General features: G+C 39.5%; 1 protein-coding gene across 1 annotated transcript; it reads left to right on the forward strand.

The window, feature by feature from the left end:
• Positions 1–4,702: 4,702 nt before the first annotated feature.
• On the forward strand, positions 4,703–22,462 carry LOC143599338 (putative disease resistance protein At5g05400). The gene is made up of 5 exons (XM_077077317.1): positions 4,703–6,206; positions 15,685–16,307; positions 17,865–18,488; positions 18,794–19,459; positions 22,436–22,462. The coding sequence occupies exons 1-5, from the start codon at positions 4,703–4,705 to the stop codon at positions 22,460–22,462; spliced, it is 3,444 nt and encodes a 1,147-aa protein (XP_076933432.1).
• The last annotated feature ends 601 nt before the right edge of the window (positions 22,463–23,063 follow it).

Genomic DNA, 23,063 nt, shown 5'->3' on the forward strand with positions numbered 1-23,063 from the left:
CTTTTTCCAAGTGTACGAACGATGCTTCGAATCCAATTGTTGCGGTCGAGGATTATATCATATACAGTAGGTGTATGTTTTATAATTATTATGTGTTGTGAAAGTATTAGTTATGCTACTTTTTTGTTTTATATACATACAAATCAAGTTTATGTAAAGCTTTTAAAGTAATTGTATCACAAGATGAAGATGGTGTAAAGGAGAACAAGTCAACAACAAAGATGAACAATAATGGCCAATTTTGATATGTCATGAGTTTTCTGGTGTTTTCATAAATGTCTTAGAATTTGATATTGTAGAGGAGTTTCAGTGTCTTTATTGGTATTCATATTTTTTGTTTTTCAATGAATGAATGTAGTGGTGTAGGGGAATGGGGATGGCTGTGTAAGGGAAACTAGAATGGTATTAGTTGTTGGTGTTGTGAAGGGACTTGGTTAGTTGTGTAGGAAGATCTATTGATTGTATGTAGGAGGTTATGGGTTTTGTAATGTGTAATATGTTTTTTTATTGTGCATTTTTCTATTATGTATTGTAAGAGAACGGGGATAGTTGTGTAGGGTAAGTTGGTTAATAGTGTTGGGAAACTTTGTATGTTGTGTAGGGGAAGGTAGAATGGTATTGGTTGTTGATGTTATGAAGGGAACTTGGTTAGTTGTGTAGGTAGATCTATTGATTGTGTGTAGAAGGTTACGGGTTTTGTAATGTATAATTAGTTTTTTTTTTAATTACTTATTGTTCAGTTATCTATTATGTATATGATAATTCTTTTTTCTTTTTTATAGATGGTAGAAGGATGTAGGGGAACATGGATACTGTGTAAGGTAAGTTGGTTAGTAGTGTTGTGGAACTTTATATGATGATGTGAAGGGAACTTGGTTAGTTATGTAGGTAGATTTATTGAATGTGTGTAGGAGGTTATGAGTTTTGTAGTGTAGGTAGATTTATTGATTGTGCGTTGGAGGTTATGAGTTTTGTAGTGTGGGTAGATTTATTGATTTTGTGTAGGAGGTTATGAGTTGTAATGTGTAATATGTTTTTTTTATTGTGTTACTTTCTAATTTGTATATAAATTTTTTCAGTTGGCAGGAGACATATAAGCAGTTGGTAACTATTATGGTATATTGATGTGCAGATAATGTTGATATTGTGCAGCGATGTATAAATTTTCTATTTATATATATGATTTGTTGTGTAAGAACAAAGGTACTCTGTTAGACGTGTAGGGTTGTGTGGTTTGTGGTGTAAGTTGATTGTGTTATGTTGTGTATGAGAAATTGGTGTAATCTGTTGATGGTGTGGAATGGATCGGCATTATTAATAAATTTGTTTGTTTTGTTTTGTAAACAAAATTAGAGGCATATGAGGTTTAAAGGTTTCACACACTTAAGGGGTTGAATTTGGTGAAAAACAATATTAAGCGCACACTAAATAACGATATCTCTAGATTGACAATGAAACTTGAATGTTTTTATGTAAAAAAATAAAAATCTTTCGATTTTGGTTATCGACAATGTCAATTCATAAAAGAAAAAACGTTTTTACTTTTGTATGTCACCATTTCATATTTTTGTCGTTCGTCTATTGTTACCTTGACATAATTTTTGGAGTGTAGTAGGATTAAACAAATTGCCATAATGATTTATTAAAGGGGACATTGCAATAAAGATCAGAAGTATTGTTAGATTGGTTTGCTCATACGTCACATACATTGGTAATCGTGAATTGAACTTTAAAAATGCAAGTTGTCTTAATAGAAAAAACCTAAATTTGTTTATACTTTTTATCATGCACAGACATATAAGTCATATGTAGGTATGTATAATGCTTGTGTAGTTTCATCTTTATTGGATCGCCTTATTTTAGACTAACCTAATAATCTAATAGTATGAAGCTTTATAGTCATATAATTGGATAGACAACGTATGATCTGTGAATTAAAATTAATTAAGATAATGATGGAAATGATAGAAAGATCTGATATTGACTTATTCAAATAAATTCTATGAATGTGAACACCACACATTGCAACCGAAATAATCACATTAATTAAATTAATCTTAAAATCAAACACAATTGAATGAATATAAGGATAATATCATAACCGAATTTGGCATGTCTCGGTTTAAGTATAATATTGAATAGAAACAATTAAATATAATGATAATATGAAATTGATCTTAATAACAAACTGAACTTGGTGTAGCTTGGTTTAAGGATAATCAACAGAATACTAATGGGTAATTGATGGATCGGTCCTTTGTATTTGCAATATCTTGATGCGTTGAATCATGAGTCCCTGATTCAAATATTCAATCCATATAATTAGGGAAATTGGAAGAAAAGGATATTTATTTTTCTTTAATTGGGATAATTAATCAAAACAATTGATGTAGGTTTATCTGGTGATTACAACTTGATTCAATTGCTGGAATTGGGGATACGTGAGAAATCGAACATATAGATTTAGGTTTATTTGTTGATAAAATATAATTCGGAATATATAGATTATTTTCCAGTAAAATGAATAATACTTGTATTATTAAAACAGTTAAAACAACTAATAAAAAGAAAATATAATCATCATTATCATCATCATCATCATCGTACTCAGTATATCCCACCAATAGCAAAGCTATGGTAGGGTCTGAGGAGGGTAAGATGTAGACAGCCTTACCTCTACCCCATGGGGATAGAGAGGCTGCTTCCGGTGAGACCCCCGGCTCGATAGTAGTTTTGCATCAAGCCTTGGACATATTACATAAGGCACATAGCACTCAATCATCGGGACACCGGCTGATTGGTGCATGTACCCTTGTCTTTCGGCTATCAACGCCACCACATGATGCCTGATTAACCTTCCATCACTTTTAACGTTATTTTTACAAAATTAGTAAAATAACGTCAAAATTAGTGCAATTTTACTTTTGTCCACCTGAGGGTTCACACATATATCCCATATTGTTGTTACTTACCATATATAGAAAAAACTGTATTTACTAAAATACCCATTTTATTAAAATAAATCATAAGTAGAGTAAAAATTGTGATTGGTTTGATTGATTTCTCGCACTTCTCGCACTAAAAAATACTTCTGAAATGAGCCTAATCCTATATATATATATATATATATATATATATATATATATATATATACACTAAAAGCCAAGTGTTAGTTCACTCACAAAGTTTCACTATTCATAAATTTTTGGTGGTTGTTTAACCGCGTTTGCTTTTCATAATTTTATTATATTAAAGGGGAAATGACAGCTATGAGTTATCTTGGGAAGATGCACTCTTCCTCAATTATGCATTGTTTATTAAGAATGTGTCAAATTTTGTTACAACGGTAACTTGGTTGTTTTAGGGTGTTTGGATTTTAGAGTGGATGAATAATTGGGGCGACACTTAAGCTAAGAATCGATTGTTGACATTGGCAGAATGGTCGTGACATCACCAAATCACTAATTTCAAAACATGGTAAGTCTTATGATATATTACTGGGTTTTAAGGTAGATGCAATATTATGGCTATTGATTTTGAAATTTAATTAATTGTTATGTATATATTTTTTAGTTTCGGTATCGTAATAAGCGTCACGAAAACCGACTGAATTCGCGTAGACTCGCCGCATTTTGTTTTAGTTCTAGTACCGCAAAGAATGTATGAAAACCGACCGAATGCAAATTCATTTTTCGTTTTAGTTATGTTGGGTCTTATATTTTAGACCGACGCATCGAATTAATATGTGGGTGAAAAATATATTGTTTGGTCTCAACCAATGGTGGATGACTTGAAGACCAAGTCATGCTAGACTGGTATTTATAAATGTTTTTATTCATTTGTCTAGTATGATTGAGTGTATTGTGTATTGATTGAGATCTAGGGTTTTATCCCTATGAGAGTCTCCTCCCCGGGATGAGCTCTCTCGGGGTGGCTGATATTTCTTGTGTATGTATGAATGTATGTATGAGTTGGTTCATCTTTATGAGAATCATTCGACTAATGATATTATACTACCATTTCTATCTTTTTTGTGTTTTGATTACATATATGGTTTCATCTTACTTTATTGATTATTGTTAATCGAATTAGGCTCTCTCGCAATACATCTCATCCGTCCAAATATCATTCAAGAGTGAATACGAGTGTGATTCAATCCTACTCTAGATTCGAGCTCCTCCGTTAATAATGAATATTCACGCTTCCGCACCGGGGCTCGGTTTTGTCAAGTTTCGGTACTGTAACAAACGTGACGGAAACGATCGAATTTGCATAAGCTCACCACCTCAATGTTGGGGATCAATGACGGTTGGATTTTACCAATGTTTGAGTTTTTACCAACCGACATCACCTCATTGGTCCACCTCAATTTTTATAATTCTTTTTGTTTTGGTTTTGTTTTAGTGCCAGTACAATAACACACGTAGCCGAATTGCGTTGACTTATCACCATTGGGGTTTTACCGACCATCCCGGCGCCAGGTAAAACACTAGTTTTGATTTAATAACAACAATTGGTTCAAAGTATACAATTTTGTCATTACCTATCGTGTTATTTGTTTAAATTTTAGAATTTATAAAAGTAGAAACTTTTGTTAACCATTTCAAGATAGAAATATTGTTCTTTAATAAGCATTTCATTCCCTTGTTACTTTTATTGTTTGTATTAAACAGCAAATAGTCAAATACTACACATCTGGAAGATGGAGTTCATAACTCTGATTCTTACTCCCGTTGTTGAATCTTTGCTTGTTCCTGTTAAGAGACACTTGGGTTTCTTAGTTTTTTCCTCAAGCATGGTCACAAACATGAATGCGAAAGTGAGGGAATTGGAAGGTGCAGAAGGGGACACGCGTACTCAACAGCAGAGGAATATAGAAAACAGTCGAGTGGTACCCCGTCGTGTCCCAGGTTGGTTGGCGGAAGTTGAAAAAATCAAAGCAAGTAAGGAGACAATTCCAACTGCAGGGGGAGGTGGATGCTGTAACATCAAGGCGAAGTACATCGCAGGAAAAAAATCATCTAAAATTCTCAAAGAGATAAACCGTCTCATGAACGAGAAAGCTGCGATGGAGTGGACCGACCAAATAATACCCGTTGGCACTGTTAGTCCTCCAAGACCATCAACCTCTGAAGCAGTTCATGAGGAAGACCAAAACCAAAAAGAATACCAAATCAAGTCCAGAGATTTAATCTTCAAAAAAGCATTGAAATCCCTTGAACCAAGCAACAATGTGACCACCAAAATGATGGCTCTATGTGGAATGGGTGGTGTCGGAAAGACCACAATGATGGAAGACCTGAAGAAGGTGGCCACCGAGAAGAAAATGTTTGATTACATTGTGAAGGTTGAAGTCGGGAAAAATCCAAACCCGATATCTATTCAACAAGTTGTTGCAGAGTACCTTGGTGAAGCTCTAACCGAGACAACTAAAGATACAAGGGCCGATCGTCTTAAGAAAAGAATTGAGAACATCTTGAAAGAGGGTAAAAAGAAGATTTTGGTAATACTAGATGATGTCTGGGAGAAGTTCAACCTCGGAGATATTGGATTGGCTAGTCCTTTATCAAATGGCTTCAAGTTGTTGTTCACATCCCGAGATGAACATGTTTGCAATCAGATGGGTGTTGAAACTAGTTTGATTTTCAAAATTGTTGTTTTGCAAGAAGAAGAAGCGAGAAAGCTATTTTCGGGAATAATAGGACTTGGACCAGATACCGATCCTGACATGCATCGGATTGGAGAAGATATCTTAAAGAGGTGTGGAGGTTTGCCTATTGCCATAAATACCATTGCGTCAACGTTAAAAGTTAACAAGAAAAGGCATGCGTGGAATGATTTACTTAATCGCTTTGAAAAGAAAATGTTTCAAGGCCTTGATCGTATTAAAGCAATTTTTGAGATTAGCTACATAAATCTCAAAGATGACGATCTTAAAGCTATGTTTATTCTTAGTGGCTTGTTCCCAGAGGACTATAATATTGACAAAGAAGATCTATTGAGGTACGGATGGGGATTAAACTTTTTTAAGGAGATGTATACTATTGCAACCGCAAGAGACCGGGTACACACTTGTGTTGACACACTCATAGGTTTAAACTTATTGATCAAAAGTGATCATGAACAATGTGTCAAAATGCATGATCTTGTGCGTGATTTTGTTTTAAGCAATTTTACAGAAGTGAAACAAGCTTCAATAGTGAACCATGATGAAGAAACGTGGATCGACTCATTGGTAGACGATCTACTTTCCTCAGGTGTGATTATGCTATCTCACCGATGGTTCTCTGGGATCTGGATTCTTCCACCTACAAAATGAACAGCACCGTAAACTTACCCCTCAAAAAGGGACAGAGGGGTCCTCTTTGGGGTAACCCTCCGGTGTGAAAATAAGAGTTTGTAGGAGAAGATAATAATATGAGAGTAAGGAAATTGGAGTGTATTGCTTAATATAGCTGAATACTATGTAATAGGGTATGCCTCTCCTTGTGGAGTTGATGTGGTATTTATAGTGCTAGGGTTTCCAATGATTGGGCTCAGACCCAATTAAGGCCTTTTTGGCCTCCTCCTATAGCTTCGCGCCACGTGTCCTTGGGACACCTGGTGCTTTTTCATTGGTTAGTTGCACATGGGTTTTGCTGAGTTGTCCACCTTTCATTGGCAGCTGTCAACGTCAGCATATTCTTATTCCTTAAAAAGATACCTTCTGGAAGGTTGTCTGACGTGCACAATCAAGGTTGTCCTTACCCTAATTTGGATAAGGACGAGGTTGATTATGTGCATGTGTGATATGCGCCTATCCTGAAGATGCGCGAGGTCTTCTCTTTATTCTCACGCGCAGATGTTTCATGCGCAGATGTGATATGCACAAGCATGTGATATGCGCCACGCGCGGATGCGCCACGCGCAGATGTGATATGCGTGAGCATGTGATACGCGTGAGCATATGTGATGCCTGAGCATGTGATGCCTGAGCATGTGATGCATGAGCATATGTGATATGCGTGAGCATATGTGATATGCGTGAGCATATGTGATATGCGCCATGCGCATAGGTTTTGGCTTTGTGCCTTCATAATGTCTTGATTTCAAGTCTCTTGTCTATATCTTGTGGGTTGACCCGCCTCGCTCGGTGTTGAGGCGGGTACATACCTCTTCAAGCCCCACAGTCTAATGTGTGTCTTGTCTCGCGCGAGCGAGGTAAGATAGATATTAGACTTAATAGTTTGCTCTTTTAGTAGGGTTTTGTCTTTTTCTTCTTATTACTCATCGTTGCGCGAAATTCTATCCTTTTGGTTGAAAACGAATCGTCCCTGTACGTGGTTGGTTGTTGCTGACATGCGTCAGTGATGGAGACGTGTCAGACTTTTCGTGTGCTCGAGGTGCTACAGTTGCCTTTCATGCCCCTCACATAGTGTCAGGCACACGTGTCGCGCTCGCGTTGGTCCGTACCTGCGAGTGGTGGCGCGTGAACTCTGGCAGCACCTGTATCGTTTCTTTTCGTGTCCCCTCACACAGTGTCAGGGACACGTGTCGCGCTCGCGTTGTCTTACACCTGCGAGTGGGGGCGCGTGAAGTCCGATCAGTACCAATTTTTCTCTCTCCTGGGCCTATAAAAGCAAGCCCTTTTGAGTTTTTATCCTTCATCTTCCTTGTTGTTTATTCCGAGCTTTTTCCTTTCATTCTATTCCGATTGCCTGTCTTCTGCTTCCAGGTCTCTGTTCTTCAGAAGCATCCTTTGTCCGATTTTAAAGTTGTATGTCTGATAGCTCAGACAACACAATCTCCCCCAGCCATCGCCGTGTGAAATCGTTAGTAATGTCTACGTTGAAGAAGACCGGCAAGGGGAAGAGGGCTGCTGAGGCCTCATCGGAGGAGATAGGGAAAACCAAGGCAGTGAAGAAGTGGGACGAGATCCCCTGTAAACTGAGGCAGTCCGATTTTGACAGCCTTATCGCCTCTCAGGGTTTTCTCCCTGAGTATGGCTGCATGCTGCCGGCGGCCGGGCAAACGGCGGCGGACCCGCCCACCGGCTATATATCCCTTTATTGCCATTTTTTCACCAACTGCAACCTTCGTCTCCCGATGACAAGGTTTGTGGGTGCGCTGCTGAGGTTTTATGGGATTCATATATCCCAAGTCCATCCGTTTGGACTCGTGCGCATGACTCACTTTGAGTTCATGTGCAAATCTCAGCGCGAGGAGCCCACCCCTCGGCGCTTTCAGTTTTTTTATAAGCCCAAGATCCAAGATTCTTGGTTCTCATTTATTCCTCGCAGTCAGAAGGTCAAGTGCTGCACTTTTTCATTCAAGAGCCTTCATGACTGGTCTGAGAAATTTTTCTACATCAGGGCTGGTGTGATCCCCATCCGCATGACCATGCGCGCGATTTCTTCTGCGCCTGCGGATGTGGGTGTCTTCAAGAACCCAACTGGCGCCTGGGTTAAAAAGTTGACTGCCGAACCATCCCCCGCCAAGAACATTTGCGAGGAGGCGCTGGTGGGGGTTGGTATGAGCAGGAGGTGGGCCGACAGCGCGACTGAGCCCGTTATCCAAGTTGACGGCTTGTGTAAGTTAACTCATTGCATTATTTCTGCGCGAATATAATTCGTTTTGCTGATCATTTGACTTGTTTTGTGCAGTCAGCAAGGAGTATGTCCACGCCGCCTATGATGAGCATATGGAGGGTGGTGCTGTCGCGCTGGGCGCTGGGGAGGTTGGCTTCCCCGATCGCTTCGATGACATGTTCATCCCTGTTGATCTGGGATTTCGCTTTGACAGCGACGCGCCTGGTAAGCCTTTGTACTTATGCTTATGCCTTTATAATACCAGATTTGGCTAACCTTTCTGTTGCGTGTATTGTAGACGCGCTTGAGAACTACGAGCTGGAGCTCGCGGAAGAGGAGGAGGAGGAGGAGGAGGCTGAGGCGCCCCAACTAAAGCGTAAAGCTAAGGGGAAAACTGGCGCAGGGGCCAGTAAGAAACAGAAGAAAGATGTTGCCCCTGTTGCTCAGGATCCTCCTACTCAGGCGAGAGAACTTGAGTAAACCCAGGAGTTTACCTCCACGTTTTCCTTGTCTTCCCTGCCTCAAAAAGTGGGCAGACCTCCTGTCCACACGAGGTATGGTGCCGCTACCTCCTCCGTTCGCGCGGCGGAAAAGGGGAGCGGCGTTGCGCCTGCCGTTTCCTCTTCGACAGGTATACTTTGCTTATCCTTTAAGGTTCTATGAGCGCGAGTTCTGATAGAATTACTAATGAATCTTTGCTCACTCAAATGTTTGTAGAGCCGGCGATCTTGGTGGATCAACCTCAGGCGCAACAAGGTGCCGAGGCTGCACCGGAGGTCGCTTCGAAGTCCCCTGTTTTACCCTCAAAGGGGAGAATGAACTTCATGGCGATGTTTAACTCGCGAACGGCGTTGCGCCAAGGTATGTATTGCGCTTTTATTTTCTGACTTTTTCCTTTTAGATCAAGTCATGAACCATTTGTTTTTGTTGATTTTTCATAGGAGTCATAGCTGGCGTTCAAGCTGCTGGCGGCACTGCTGGCGCCGGTGCCAGCGCCGTTGGTTCTGCTCCTGCTCCTGCAAGCGCTGAATCTCCCCTCATCGGGATTACTAAGGAGCAGGAGGCCGTTTTACGCGCCGATCTGGCGGCGTCGAGACCTCCCTCACCTCCTCCTGCGCGCAGCCCTCCTTGCGAGACTGATTTTGGTTCTTCTAGGTCGCAGGAGAAAAGGCCTGTTTCAGAGGATGAGGAGGTTCAAGTTGAAGACTCCGACAGCGGCCGCGCCAGCCCTGTAGCGCCACGAGATTTCGCGGCGCAGTCTTCTCGTGGGGCTGGCGCTGACTTTTCTGCTTCATCCCCGCAGGTATAGGTTCGTTTTTGCTCCGCTGCGCGGACTTCCATATTAGTGTTTTGATGACTTAGATCATTACTTTGTGTTTGCAGGAAGCCGATCACATTTACCGCCCGAGATGGAATATTACTGAGGACAGCTCATTTCAGTCCATGGGTGTGTGTGAGGACTTCTGGGCTCATTCTGTGCCTCCAGCTGAAAGGAGGTTTCAGGAGGGCCGCGCTCGCGATGACTTGCTCAACGATCATCTGTTTGCTGGGTCGGCTTTCTTTGCTGCCTCCCAAGAGCTTCGCTATGATTACGTAAAGGTACGTGATGCTCTTGCGGAAGCCAAGCAAGAGGCTAAAGTGTCTGCTTGGCATCTTTCTGATGCTCGAGAGAGAGCTGAGAAACTCCAAGCAGAGCTCAGCGAGAACAGAGCAAGTGCCAACACCGCCTTCGTGAAGCGCGGGCATGAGCTACAGGCTGCGCGGGAGAAGCTACTGGCGGCCGAGGCGGATGCGGCCAAGTACGCGCGTAGAGTGCGCGACTTGGAGCTGGACGCGGAGGCGCGTGACCAAGCTCTTGTCCAGTCTATAACTGACAAATCATCATTGGAGAGTGAGGTTGCGCGCCTGAAGAAGGAGCTGGCGGCCGCGCGGGCCGAGAAAGATGAAGCCTTGGCGACGGCAGCGTCTAGCCAGGAAGCCCTCGATGTTGCGCGAGCCGAAAAGGAAGAAGCCTTGGCGGCAGCAGCGTCCGACAAAGAGGAGCTGAAACAGACTAAGGAAACTGTTGAGTTGTTAAACTCTCAGATTCCTGCTCTTGAGACGTCTGTTTCTTCCCTCGCGCAGGATCGCCAATGGCTAATCTCACAGGGTATGACTCGTTGTGCTTACGCGATGAAATACTCAGACGAGTTTCAGGCCCTTGTGATGGATTGCAACGCTGCCGCGCGCTTGGTGGGACGAGCTGAAGGGTTTAAGGATGGCTGTGAATATAGCATGCTGAAGAAGAACCCATCCGATTACCCTTATCAGCTCGACGTTGCCTGCGCGGACATGGCCGAGATGGGGGAGAAGTATTTGAATACTCCCATTCCCATCCTTGCGCAGGTATTTTAACCTTAATGAGATTACCTTGACTTATTTTCCAAGTCTTTTTGTACTCATATTTTTCCTTATGATTTGCAGATATCCGCGCTTGCTGACCAGCCCGATCTCGGCGCGCTAAAGAAGTTACTTGACGAGTGCGAAGGGGCTGGTGGCGGCGATGATGGCGCGGGGAATGCTGCCCCTGCTAGCGGCTCTGGCGTGGCCAAAGGACCCGCTCCTGACACTATTGTGATAGAAGACTCCATTCAGGACGAACAACTTGACTATGGTCAGTTTGGAGATGACGAGGAGCGGGCTGCGCCAGATGCTGAGGGCGGTGATGAGGACGATGAAGAGGCTGACGTCGACGTGGAGACTTGAGAAGCCCTTCATGTTTTTTTTTTTTTTTTTATTTGTAGTTTGTATCTCATCATCTTGTAAACTTGTAAATTTCAATGCTTTGGAATGAAATTTTGTTTTTCCCTTATTCGCATCTTGCGCATTCCCGAATCATCTCTTTATATTGCATGTTTGCTTGTTGAATATAAGATATGCTTGCACGTTGAAATAAGAACAAGGTTGTAAGGAAATTATTTTACTTAATCCTTGTCATATTGTAAGTGATTTTGCAATATCCTGACTATGTTGACACGTGCTTTGGCGTTTCATTATTCCTCTTTTGCGCGACGTTATCGCGCATTTATTATAGGGAATTATGAGTTTTTTAGCCTTTACGTGTCAGTATGTGTTACTCAGATATCCATTACAATTTCATGCGCGACCTCGACCTGAGACCTTAACAACTATGTTTTTGGCATGTGCTTTGCCTTAGTTGTGCTTAGGTGTTTTTATGGTCAGGCTGCGCAGCATGTAGGATAGATGTTGTGAGTGATTTGAGCTAAGGCTCACATTATTGGGCTAAGGCCCTGAGCTAAGGCTCATATTATTGGGCTAAGGCCCTGACGTTTTAGAGTTAAGACTCATTAACGCGTTTGAGCTTGAAGCTCGCGCATGTATGTTTTACTTCGTTTTATTTTGTTTTGATATCAATACAATGTTGTCATATTGCTCAAAATTAATAAAGGGAAGTGTGAAACATGTATGCAAAAGGTAATAGAATCCTCATTAAGAGAAGATAGCGCGTATCATTATTCATAATGGCTTAAAAAGCCTTGATTACAAACTTGACATTTTTTACATGAAACATTTTCTAAGCTGTGCCGCGTTCCATGCGCGCGGGATCTTCTTTCCATTCAAATCTTTTAAAGCGTATGCGCCTTTTCCCAATTCTTCCGAGACTTGATAAGGTCCCTCCCAATTGGGGGACATCTTTCCCGGGGGTATCGCGCGGCTAGCTTCATTGTTTCGAAGGACAAAATCATTTTTCTTGAAGTGGCATTCTTTCACGCGCTGATTGTAATATTTTTCCAGTTTTTTCTTGTATTTGGCTTCACTGATGATAGCCGCCTCTCTGCGCCCTTCAAGTAAGTTGAGATCCAACCTCCTTTCGCGCTCGTTATCAATCTTGCTCATCATGAGCACTCTATGGGATGGGCATCCAATTTCTGCTGGAATCATAGCCTCCGTTCCATAGGTTAGGCTGAACGGGGATTCGCCATTGCTGGTTTTGCTTAATGTCCTGTGCGCCCACAGGACATTAGGTAGCTCTTCGACCCAAGAATGGGATTCTCCCTCCAACCTTTTCTTCAGCCCATTTAACAAGCTTTGGTTCGCGCGCTCCACTTGGCCATTCCCCTGAGGGTGGTATACTGAAGTGAAGATTTGGTTGATGCGCAATTCCTTGAGCCAGCTGGATATCTTCTTGTCAGTGAATTGTTTGCCATTGTCGCTCACAATTTCCATGGGAAGGCCAAAACGGCATATGATGTGGCTCCAAATAAACTGCTTCATCGCCTCGGCTGTGATTTTTGCTAGTGGCTTGGCTTCGACCCATTTTGTGAAATAGTCTACTGCCACTACCAAAAATTTTACTCGCCCTTGCGCTTGCGGTAGGGGACCCACAATATCGATTGCCCATTTGTGGAAAGGCCATGCGGAGGTCACCGGAATCAAGTTGTTCTTTGGCCGCATGGTGTTTGGCGCATAGCTCTGACACGCTTTGCATTTTTGGATCTCTTTTAAAGCGTCCAAGTACATGCCTGGCCAATAGTAACCTGCGCTCATTGCCTTGGCAACCACCATGCGCGGGCCAGCATGTATTCCACAGATTCCTTCGTGTATCTCTCTGATCACATAGCTTGCTTCCTCAGCATCTAGGCATTTCATGAGTGGTCCAAGATAAGAGCGTCGATATAATGTACCATCAAGCAGTTCATAATTCTGCGACTTGTGTCTTATCTTCCTCGCCTGTGCGCGATCGTCTGGTACCTTTCCCTCCATCAAGAATTCCATTATTGGAGTTATCCATGATGAAGGGGTTGTATGAGTTACCAGGACAGACTTTGCTCCCACCGACGGGTTGCTCATTACTTCTACCCTGACATCTTTGCCAAAGTGATCGAAGCTGGTTGATGCCATCTTGCTCAGCGCGTCAGCAGACTTGTTTTCACTGCGCGGAATATGTATGATTCTGAAGCAGTCAAATTGCTCGATGAGCTTTTTCGCCTGCTCTAGATACAGAGGCATGGTATTCTCCTTGGCATCATAAAGGCCATTGACCTGTGCTGCTACCAAGTATGAATCAACATGGGCCTCTAGCTTTTTAACTCCGAATTTGTGCGCGATGCGCAGGCCAGCCAGCAAGGCTTCATACTCAGCTTCATTGTTGGTGCTCTTGAAGTCCAACCTGATGGCGTGAGTATATTCATGATTCTCTGGATCCACCAATTTGAGGCCTGCGCCGGACCCTTCGTTGTTTGAAGCTCCGTCAGTGAATAATCTCCAAACATTTTCTTCATCATTGGCTCGCGGAGGGTCTACCTCGCGCTGAGCCTCTTCAACTTTTCCTTCGGGGATTTCTGTGATGAAATCAGCTAAGACTTGTCCCTTTATTGCTGGACGGGGCTTATAGGCGATCGTGTGTTCTCCTAATTCCAGCGCCCATTTTGTCAGCCTTCCTGAGAGCGCGGGACGCTGCAAGACTTGCTGGATGTTATAACCAGTCAGAACTTCAATGGGGTGACCATTGAAATATCTATGAAGCTTGCGCGACGCGTGTGTTAGTGACAAAACTAACTTTTCCATGATGGAGTAGCGCGTCTCAGGATCTGTCAGCACCCGACTCACATAGTATATTGGCGTTTGGATTCCCTTGCGATCCACCAATAATACTGCGCCGATGGCGCGCTCTCCTGCTGATAGGTACAATGTCAAAGTTTCACCAGGAAGTGGAGCTGTGAGCGCGGGCAGATTTATCAAACATTCTTTTATCTCACTGAAAGCTTGCTCGGCCTCAGGAGTCCATTTGAATTGGCTTTTATTTAAGCAATTTCTCAATGTGTTGACAAATGGGGTAGATTTGCTTGCATGGTTCGCTAGGAACCTGTTGATTGAAACCAATCTACCATTCAGCTTCTGGACTTCTTTCATGGTGGATGGCGAGGGCATGTCAAGGATGGCCTCCACCTTTTCTGGGTTCACCTTGAAACCATCCTTGGTGACCATTACACCTAGAAATTTTCCCTCTTGTACGCCGAAAGTGCATTTGCTCGGATTGAGCTTCATGTTAACTTCCTTTAGGCGCCCAAGGGTTTCTTCGATGTCTTTGAGCATTTGTTTTTCCTCCCTGCTTTTGATCACCAAATCATCCACGTAGACTTCTAGGTTTCTTCCAATTTGCTCGTTGAAAACAACATCCATAAGTCTTCGGTAGACGATCTACTTTCCTCAGGTGTGATTATGCTATCTCACCGATGGTTCTCTGGGATCTGGATTCTTGCACCTACAAAATGAACAGCACCGTAAACTTACCCCTCAGAAAGGGACAGAGGGGTCCTCTTTGGGGTAACCCTCCGGTGTGAGAATAAGAGTTTGTAGGAGAAGATAATAATATGAGAGTAAGGAAATTGGAGTGTATTGCTTAATATAGCTGAATACTATGTAATAGGGTATGCCTCTCCTTGTGGAGTTGATGTGGTATTTATAGTGCTAGGGTTTCCAATGATTGGGCTCTGACCCAATTAAGGCCTTTTTGGCCTCCTCCTATAGCTTCGCGCCACGTGTCCTTGGGACACCTGGTGCTTTTTCATTGGTTAGTTGCACATGGGTTTTGCTGAGTTGTCCACCTTTCATTGGCAGCTGTCAACGTCAGCATATTCTTATTCCTTAAAAAGATACCTTCTGGAAGGTTGTCTGACGTGCACAATCAAGGTTGTCCTTACCCTAATTTGGATAAGGACGAGGTTGATTATGTGCATGTGTGATATGCGCCTATCCTGAAGATGCGCGAGGTCTTCTCTTTATTCTCACGCGCAGATGTTTCATGCGTAGATGTGATATGCACAAGCATGTGATATGCGCCACGCGCGGATGCGCCACGCGCAGATGTGATACGCGTGAGCATGTGATACGCGTGAGCATATGTGATGCGTGAGCATATGTGATGCCTGAGCATATGTGATGCCTGAGCATGTGATGCATGAGCATATGTGATATGCGTGAGCATATGTGATATGCGCCATGCGCATAGGTTTTGGCTTTGTGCCTTCATAATGTCTTGATTTCAAGTCTCTTGTCTATATCTTGTGGGTTGACCCGCCTCGCTCGGTGTTGAGGCGGGTACATACCTCTTCACATGATAATAATCTTTCAGAGCAGCTTAGAAAAGAAGTTTCTTATGAAAGAATTCTTTGGAACTGCGGAGATAACTTTGAGTTAACTGAAGATTTTAATCAGCCTAACCTTGCACTTTTGACTCTGATGGATGGGCAGCTACTCAACTTTTCTCAAGATTTTCTTACAAATTTGGAGAAACTTGAGGTTGTGGCATACGAGAATATGGATCTAAAGTTTCTTCCACAATACTCGACAAACCTTCGAGTACTATCTCTTCATTCGTGCTCGTTGGTGGACCATGATATATCTTTTTTTGGAGATCTTATTAACTTGGAAATACTCGACCTTTCTCACTGTGGCATCAAAAACTTACCATCTAAAATAGGAAAGTTGAAAAGGCTAAGGTTACTTGATTTAACAAGATGTGATGATAGGCTTTGTATTGATGATGGTGTCATACAAAACTTAGATAAGCTTGAAGAACTTTATATGGAAGTAAAAGGGCAGTATCTTACATTAAGGTTCACAGAAGCCAATTGTAATGAATTGAAGATGATTTTAAATAAACTTTCTACATGCGGAGGATATAGTGGAGTGTTTTTCCAAACTAGTGTTGATGGGAAAAATATTTACCAGAATGGTGTTTATAAAATAATATTTACCAAAATAGTGTTATTGAAAGTATTTATTATTTCTCACTCTAAATCTTATTGGGTAAAGTAAGATAGAAACATAACATGTCTCTATTATTATAATTTTAAAATAATAGCATTAACTTATATTCAAAATACATAAATTTTTTTTATATTTTTAGTTTAATACATACTATTAGTTTTAAAGAAACTCTAAAATAGTGTATATAATTAATTACACTCGATTTATCTATCTAATTTTCCAATCACACATTGGTTCTAAATTTGAGTCATTTATCTTTTCATTTTATTCGAATAATCTGTCTCGTGAGGTGCCCCCATTTTTCTCAAGTTCACAAATTATTTCTTCTGTTAATTTGAGATATAATACTTTGGATGGTTGCTTAATATTTTTGTTGCATTAACTGGGCATTTTGAAAAAAAATGATGGTTTACACTAAATTCATTTTAATTTTGATACAGTTAACAAAAGTTGGTTAGAACTTCGCTTATATTATTTTTGAGCCTATTGAAAGTGTAAAATAAATCTTTTCTATGATTTAATTAATTTAAACCGGTTTGACTTCGGTTTGATTTTCGAGTTTTCACCCACCTCTGGTTCCATATGATTTTCAATCTTAATAATGAAAGTGTTAGAATTAAAAATGATAAGATAAAATGAAAATAAAATAAAATAAAACAAATAACTAACTTCAGTTATATTAATTGAATGAGAAGTGCTAAAAACATTAAAATTGATTTTTAATTTATACAGTGTATAAAATATGAAAGATAAATTGAGCGCATTTATATATGTATAGTATGTATACTGTTTTAGCCTTTAAGGATTTATTTAAAAAGAGTAGTATAAATTTTAAAAATGGAGAAATGTATATTTGTATAAAAAATTATTTTAGATTTAAGTTAATTTTATTTCTCTTTAAAATAAAAAGAAAAGAGATATCTTGATCTAATATTAGTTATACCCAATAATATTTGGAGTGAGAAATACAACAATCTTTCAATAACACTATTTAGGTAAATATTTTTCAATGAACACCATTTTGGTATATGCTTTTCCGACCAACACTCTTTTGGAAAAAAATTCGGATATAGTGAGCAAGAGGTATAACTTTCAACTTCTATATATGATTGATTATTTTGCTTATTATTTAAATACTTGTTTATTTATTTAAAACAACTCACATCTTAACTTTTCCATCTCTGTATTTTGTTCCTTGTAAGTAACAAAGCAGTTAAACTTTTGATAAAATCACAATTTATTTAAAATAAATTGAACGGCTGATAATATCACAAATGCCCTTGTTTTTTTTAGCCTTCTTATGTCATTGTTTTGCTGTTCTTTTGTTACCAAAAATTATTCATTATTCATTGGGTTTCATGCGTTATCACAAGCAGCATATGTGGTATATTGGTTAGACATTGAATCCAAAGTGAGAAAAGGTGGTATTCATTCGGGTCTCTTACTTACTCTTTCATATTCAAATCAATATGTGTTTCGAGGGGAATTGCTAAGTACATTTGTTGTTGGGATATTTCAATGCAGATCAATACTATGTCAATGAAAGAGAGATCAAAAGTGGCTAGAAATATGTCTGTATTCCCATCCTATCATATCACACCCAATTTCCATCATCTTTGTAACATTCAGTTAATACGTATTCAAGGCGTAGAGGTGGTGTTTGAGATAGAGTCTCTAAGTAACAAAGATGATCAGTTGGTTACAAATGAACAGCAACGATTACCATTACTCCCCTACCTTGAAGATTTACGTTTATATGGAATGCCTAACTTAACTCATGTGTGGAAGTGCAGCAATTGGAACGAATTCTTTACTCTTCACAAACTCCAACCTCAATCCTCATTCCAAAATCTCACATATATATCCCATAGAAGCTGCGATAGCCTCAAGTACCTGTTTTCACCTCTCATGGCAAAACTCCTATCCAGCTTAAAGATAGTCCGCATATTGTGTTGCGATGGCATGGAAGAAGTTGTTTCAAACAGAGATGATAAAGATGAAGAAACGAAGATGTATACAGCTATCAACACAACCATCGCTTTGTTTCCGCATCTTGATATTCTTAATCTCACGCTCATGGAAAATCTCAAGCATATTGGTGGTGGTGTTACCAAGGATGCAACCAATGTCAGTCATAGTCAATCTAAGGTATGTTTTATAGGTCTTTCAGTTCAAGTTGGTAAAATATGGTTGTTGCATTTTCATTGTTGCTCAGTTTTATAAAAAGATTATGAACGCATATTTATCATATGCACACAAATAGCTACCACGTTTCCATGGGAAATAGGTCGCTAAATTTTCTACCCTTTTTTTGGCTAGCAAAACTTTGGTGGCCGGCAGTATCCCCTTGCATAAAATAAGGATCAATTATGAAACTGAAGCTCACTAGCTAACATCTGGCTTCAATATTTATTAAACAGTTTAATTACATGTGGAATTTTCGTTTACTGCAGTTTTCTCAATTGGATGTTGTTCACTGGTCCTTATGCCAATACTCCAGACAGATTTATATAGAAGGATGCCATGCTTTGTCATGTGTGATTCAATCTTATGCAGCAGGACCAATGCAGCTTCAGGAGCTGAGCATTGTCAGGTGTAATGCAATGGAGGAGGTATTTGAAACTAAAGAGATCAACGACAACAATATTAGTGGTTGTAGTAGTAGTACAGCCACAATGAAAAATAGTATTGTGTATAAACTCTCCAACCTAAAGACATTGAAGGTCAGCGCATGTGACAGTTTGGGAAACATATTCACATTTTCCACACTTGAAAGCATCAAGAAACTCGAAACGTTGGAAATAAGTATGTGCAAGGCAATGAAAGTGATTGTTAAGGAAGAATATGGAGAGGCAATGAATAAGGACGTGGTCATCTTTCCCAAGTTAAAATCAATTCAACTAGGCGGTCTACCAAACCTTGTAGGTTTTTTCTTGGGGATGAATATCGACTTCCAATTCCCATTATTAGATCACGTTGGGATCGATGGTTGCCCCCAAATGATTGTCTTCACATCTGGTTGGTCAACAACTCCAAAGCTCATGTACATGCACACAGCGCTAGGAAAACATATTCTTGAACGTGGCTTAAACTTTCATGTCACGCCCACGTCGCATCTGGTATGTTTCTTTTTCCTTCCTTTACTTTTTGCATAATTAAACATAGACTATCAAAATGGTCGGGTCAGGTCGGCTATGTAAAAAGTCACAACAGGTTCCGATGATGCTGGGTCCTGAGCGAGACGGATACATTAAATTTTTATAGGGGGGCACAATACGGACCGCCATAAATTTTTTTATCCCTTACATTGTTTTTGGGAACTTGAGTTCACGTGGTTGGCATCTTTTAACCAATATTTTCTCCTTATTTTATCTCTTTGATTTGTATAAATAATATGAAATTATTATCCTATTAATGGATCCTACGAAGATTATCCAAATTCCAAATCAACTAATTTAGGCATAGTTAGGGTAAAGATAGGTCTCGGATCATCACTATTACTAGATGGAATTTCACTTGATGGAACTTATTTTTAAAAATTTGTTAAGAGTTCGAAGATGAAAACCAAATAAATCTAATCACCCACACAAAATAATCAACAAAATTATATAAGAGGGTAAAAATAAGCAACTTAATTGTTATATTTTACTTGTGAAAAAATCACCGATTCACCAAACATTTAAACAAGCAAAAAAAATCTACAAAAAATTATGTGAACAATGGAAAATGAAATAAATATCATAAGTTCATTAATTTCTTATTTGGAAGTATTAACCAACAAACATTTAGACGCAATAATAACAAAGAGACAACATATAACAATTAACTACAAACCAATAACATCAATACATAATCACTCTATCTATTATTAAACAATATATACCAGTAGAATAATAGTTCGGTACCAGATAAACACAATAGACGATGCGACACTCCTGATCATGTAGTGTTTGGCGGATGACGACAATAGAGTCAGTAGACTGTACTATTCTTCACGTATGTTGGTATTCTATCTTCGATTATACTTATGAGGCAAACTAACTACGTTTCAGGGATCCAATTTTAATAATAATAAAAAAAAGAGTTTACATGTTTAGGGCATGGATTTGGGCTTGAAGTTTGGAGGGTGGACACTTGGGCTTAAAGGAGGGTAGGCATTTGGGCTTAAACCAGAAAATCAGGCTATTAAATACACTACATATATACTACATACATGGGCTAGACGGTGGGCCTTGGCCCACCCTCGTATTGGGCTAAATCCGCCCTCGTGCAAATTGGGTTCGAGTCAAAACCGGCACTTTAAAGAAAAGTATATTTGGTTCAGAACAAAACTGGTTTTGATCAAAATTGACTCTCACTGATATGCAATGTTTTCGAAGAAAAGATATCAGGCTATATTTATATAACGACTAGTGACGATGGGTGAAGGTGTCAACGAAGGCTGCAATATGTAAGGCCCCAGTCCCGGTGCCCCTACTTGGATGTTGGATTTATTCATAAACACAGTTCTAAATATCATAGTTAATTAAAACTTTTCGTGGAATAGATAAAAGGAAACCATTCATTGCATAAGTCTTAAAATTTAAACCGTGTAAAACATGTCTTAAGTTCAAACATCATAAAATTAAGTTTTCAGATGCCAGCTTCTTTATTCTTCTGTCATGTGTCCCTCTTCAAGCCAACTGTCTCATCCTAATCACATGTGTGCATACTAAAAGTCAACTACGCTGAGTGAGTTCTAGTTAATCAAATAGCATACAATACGTTCAAATACTTGTATACATACACGAAGGTATATATATCTTACATACTTAACCTGCTCACCTTACTTTCATACATACATTCTGCGTTCATTCTTTCATACTTTCTTTACTTTCATGATTCATACATAACTATTATTACATTTTAAAGAGCCTTCTGTCCTATAACCTCACAGATATTGTAAGGGTCTGGTCCGAACATCACAGATATTATAAGGGTCTGGTCCCAACATCACATATATTATTAGGGTCTTGTCCCTATCCTCACAGATATCATTAGGGCCTGGTCCCTATCCTCACATATATTATTAGGATCTGGTATCTATCCTCACATATATATTTAGGGTCTCGTCCCTTTATTTCGTTCAACCATACCATACATTTCTTATATATTTATATGCATAAACTATCATACATACTCACAATACCTTCTGTAACATTCATATATCATTCATACATCATACATAAGACAATCACATATCATACACTTACCACTTAAGGTAAGTGTATTAACTAATCACATCTAGTATGCACACAGCCCTGAAAACATGTCAAGGAATTGGGGCTAGAATCTCACCTAAATGCGGTAACGTTCAGAGTTAATGTCAATCCCTTTCTTTAATTGTGCACGAATGACTGTTAAACAAGTATAGTATCAATCAACTACTCTTAATTATATAATCTAATCGAATCATCACTCTAATTGAATAACAATTATAATCTAATGACAGTTCTAACTGAGTGACAATTCTAATCGAATTGGCATATTCTAATCGATTTGCTTGATCTAATTGAATGAACCCTTCTAATCGAATGGTTCCTTTCTAATCGAATTGTTCTAATCGAATGGCCGTTCGATTCGATCACTTTCCACATTCGTTTCGATTACTTTTCCACCCTGATTCGATTCGATTACTTTACAACTGGGTTCGATTACAATATCCATTCGAATCGATTACACTTCTATTCATTTACATTTTACAGTCGATTACTTTTCTTATTCGAATATTTTCTTATTCGATTAGATTACCTTGTTGAATCAAAGGTTCCTTTAAGGACTTGATTCATGCGTTTCCATTATTTCAACTTCCCATTCTTTCCACTTTCCATTCGAATACATTCCTTACTTTTCATTCTTTCCACTGTAGCGCCTTTATTATTATTTCTATATTTATTTGCTACCACTTTGGCTCCATGACATCGCTCATTGTTATTATTACGTTATACAATACTTATATTACTTTTATCGTTATAATATTTGAAAAGTTGCCTTATACGTTTCGGCATGCCACCACTCTCTAATTTTCACCTTGTTTATTAATTTTTGTTATGCAGGGATATGAATTTGGAGATACAAGTTAATGCTCAGAATCTTCTCATGGTGATGAACAATATGATATGTACAACATGCGAATTAGCTCAAAATGATGGAAGATAATCTTTAGATTGCTTCGGATTGATGCATTCTGATCTCATCCACCCAATTATCTGCTTCACGTTATCGTCCACGATCAGATTTCCACGCATCGAGATGTCTGCAAAGGAAACAAAAATATGGTTAAAACTTGCTAAAAATGATTGACCTTAAAAAGCAATAGGTCAAAATTTTTGGCAAAAGCTGCAAACTAGTAGGTTAAAACATGCCAAAAACTATGTGATAGATAAACTACTAATTACTTTTCAAGATATATGATTTGAGACCACTATTAGCAAGTTATAGGGGTGTTAAATGGGCCGTTTTCACGGATTAGCAAGTCGAACCCGAAAATCATGTGAGACATGAACCAAACACGAAGCATGTATTCATGGATTGACACAAACATGACCCATTTAATCCGTTAAAATTTTATATTATTTTTTTGCGTACCATACTCTTTAACATTATAAATTTACAACCAAATCATACCTCCAATAATAATATGTGATCCGTCAAGCAAATCACTACCATCAAGAATGCCTAAGC

Source organism: Bidens hawaiensis, unplaced genomic scaffold (genome assembly GCF_021521415.1).
Source record: "Bidens hawaiensis isolate Kalapana, Puna unplaced genomic scaffold, B.hawaiensis_p1.1 tig00052046_1, whole genome shotgun sequence".
NCBI lineage: Eukaryota > Viridiplantae > Streptophyta > Magnoliopsida > Asterales > Asteraceae > Bidens > Bidens hawaiensis.

Bases quoted from the DNA above. Each gene is read 5' to 3' on its own strand.
- LOC143599338 (XM_077077317.1), top strand. From the start codon at position 4,703: ATGGAGTTCATAACTCTGATTCTTACTCCCGTTGTTGAATCTTTGCTT. The intron at 6,207-15,684 runs ATGATGAAGAAA...ATACCTCTTCAC, and splicing joins ACAAGCTTCAATAGTGAACC to ATGATAATAATCTTTCAGAG. The intron at 18,489-18,793 runs GTATGTTTTATA...CGTTTACTGCAG, and splicing joins TCAGTCATAGTCAATCTAAG to TTTTCTCAATTGGATGTTGT.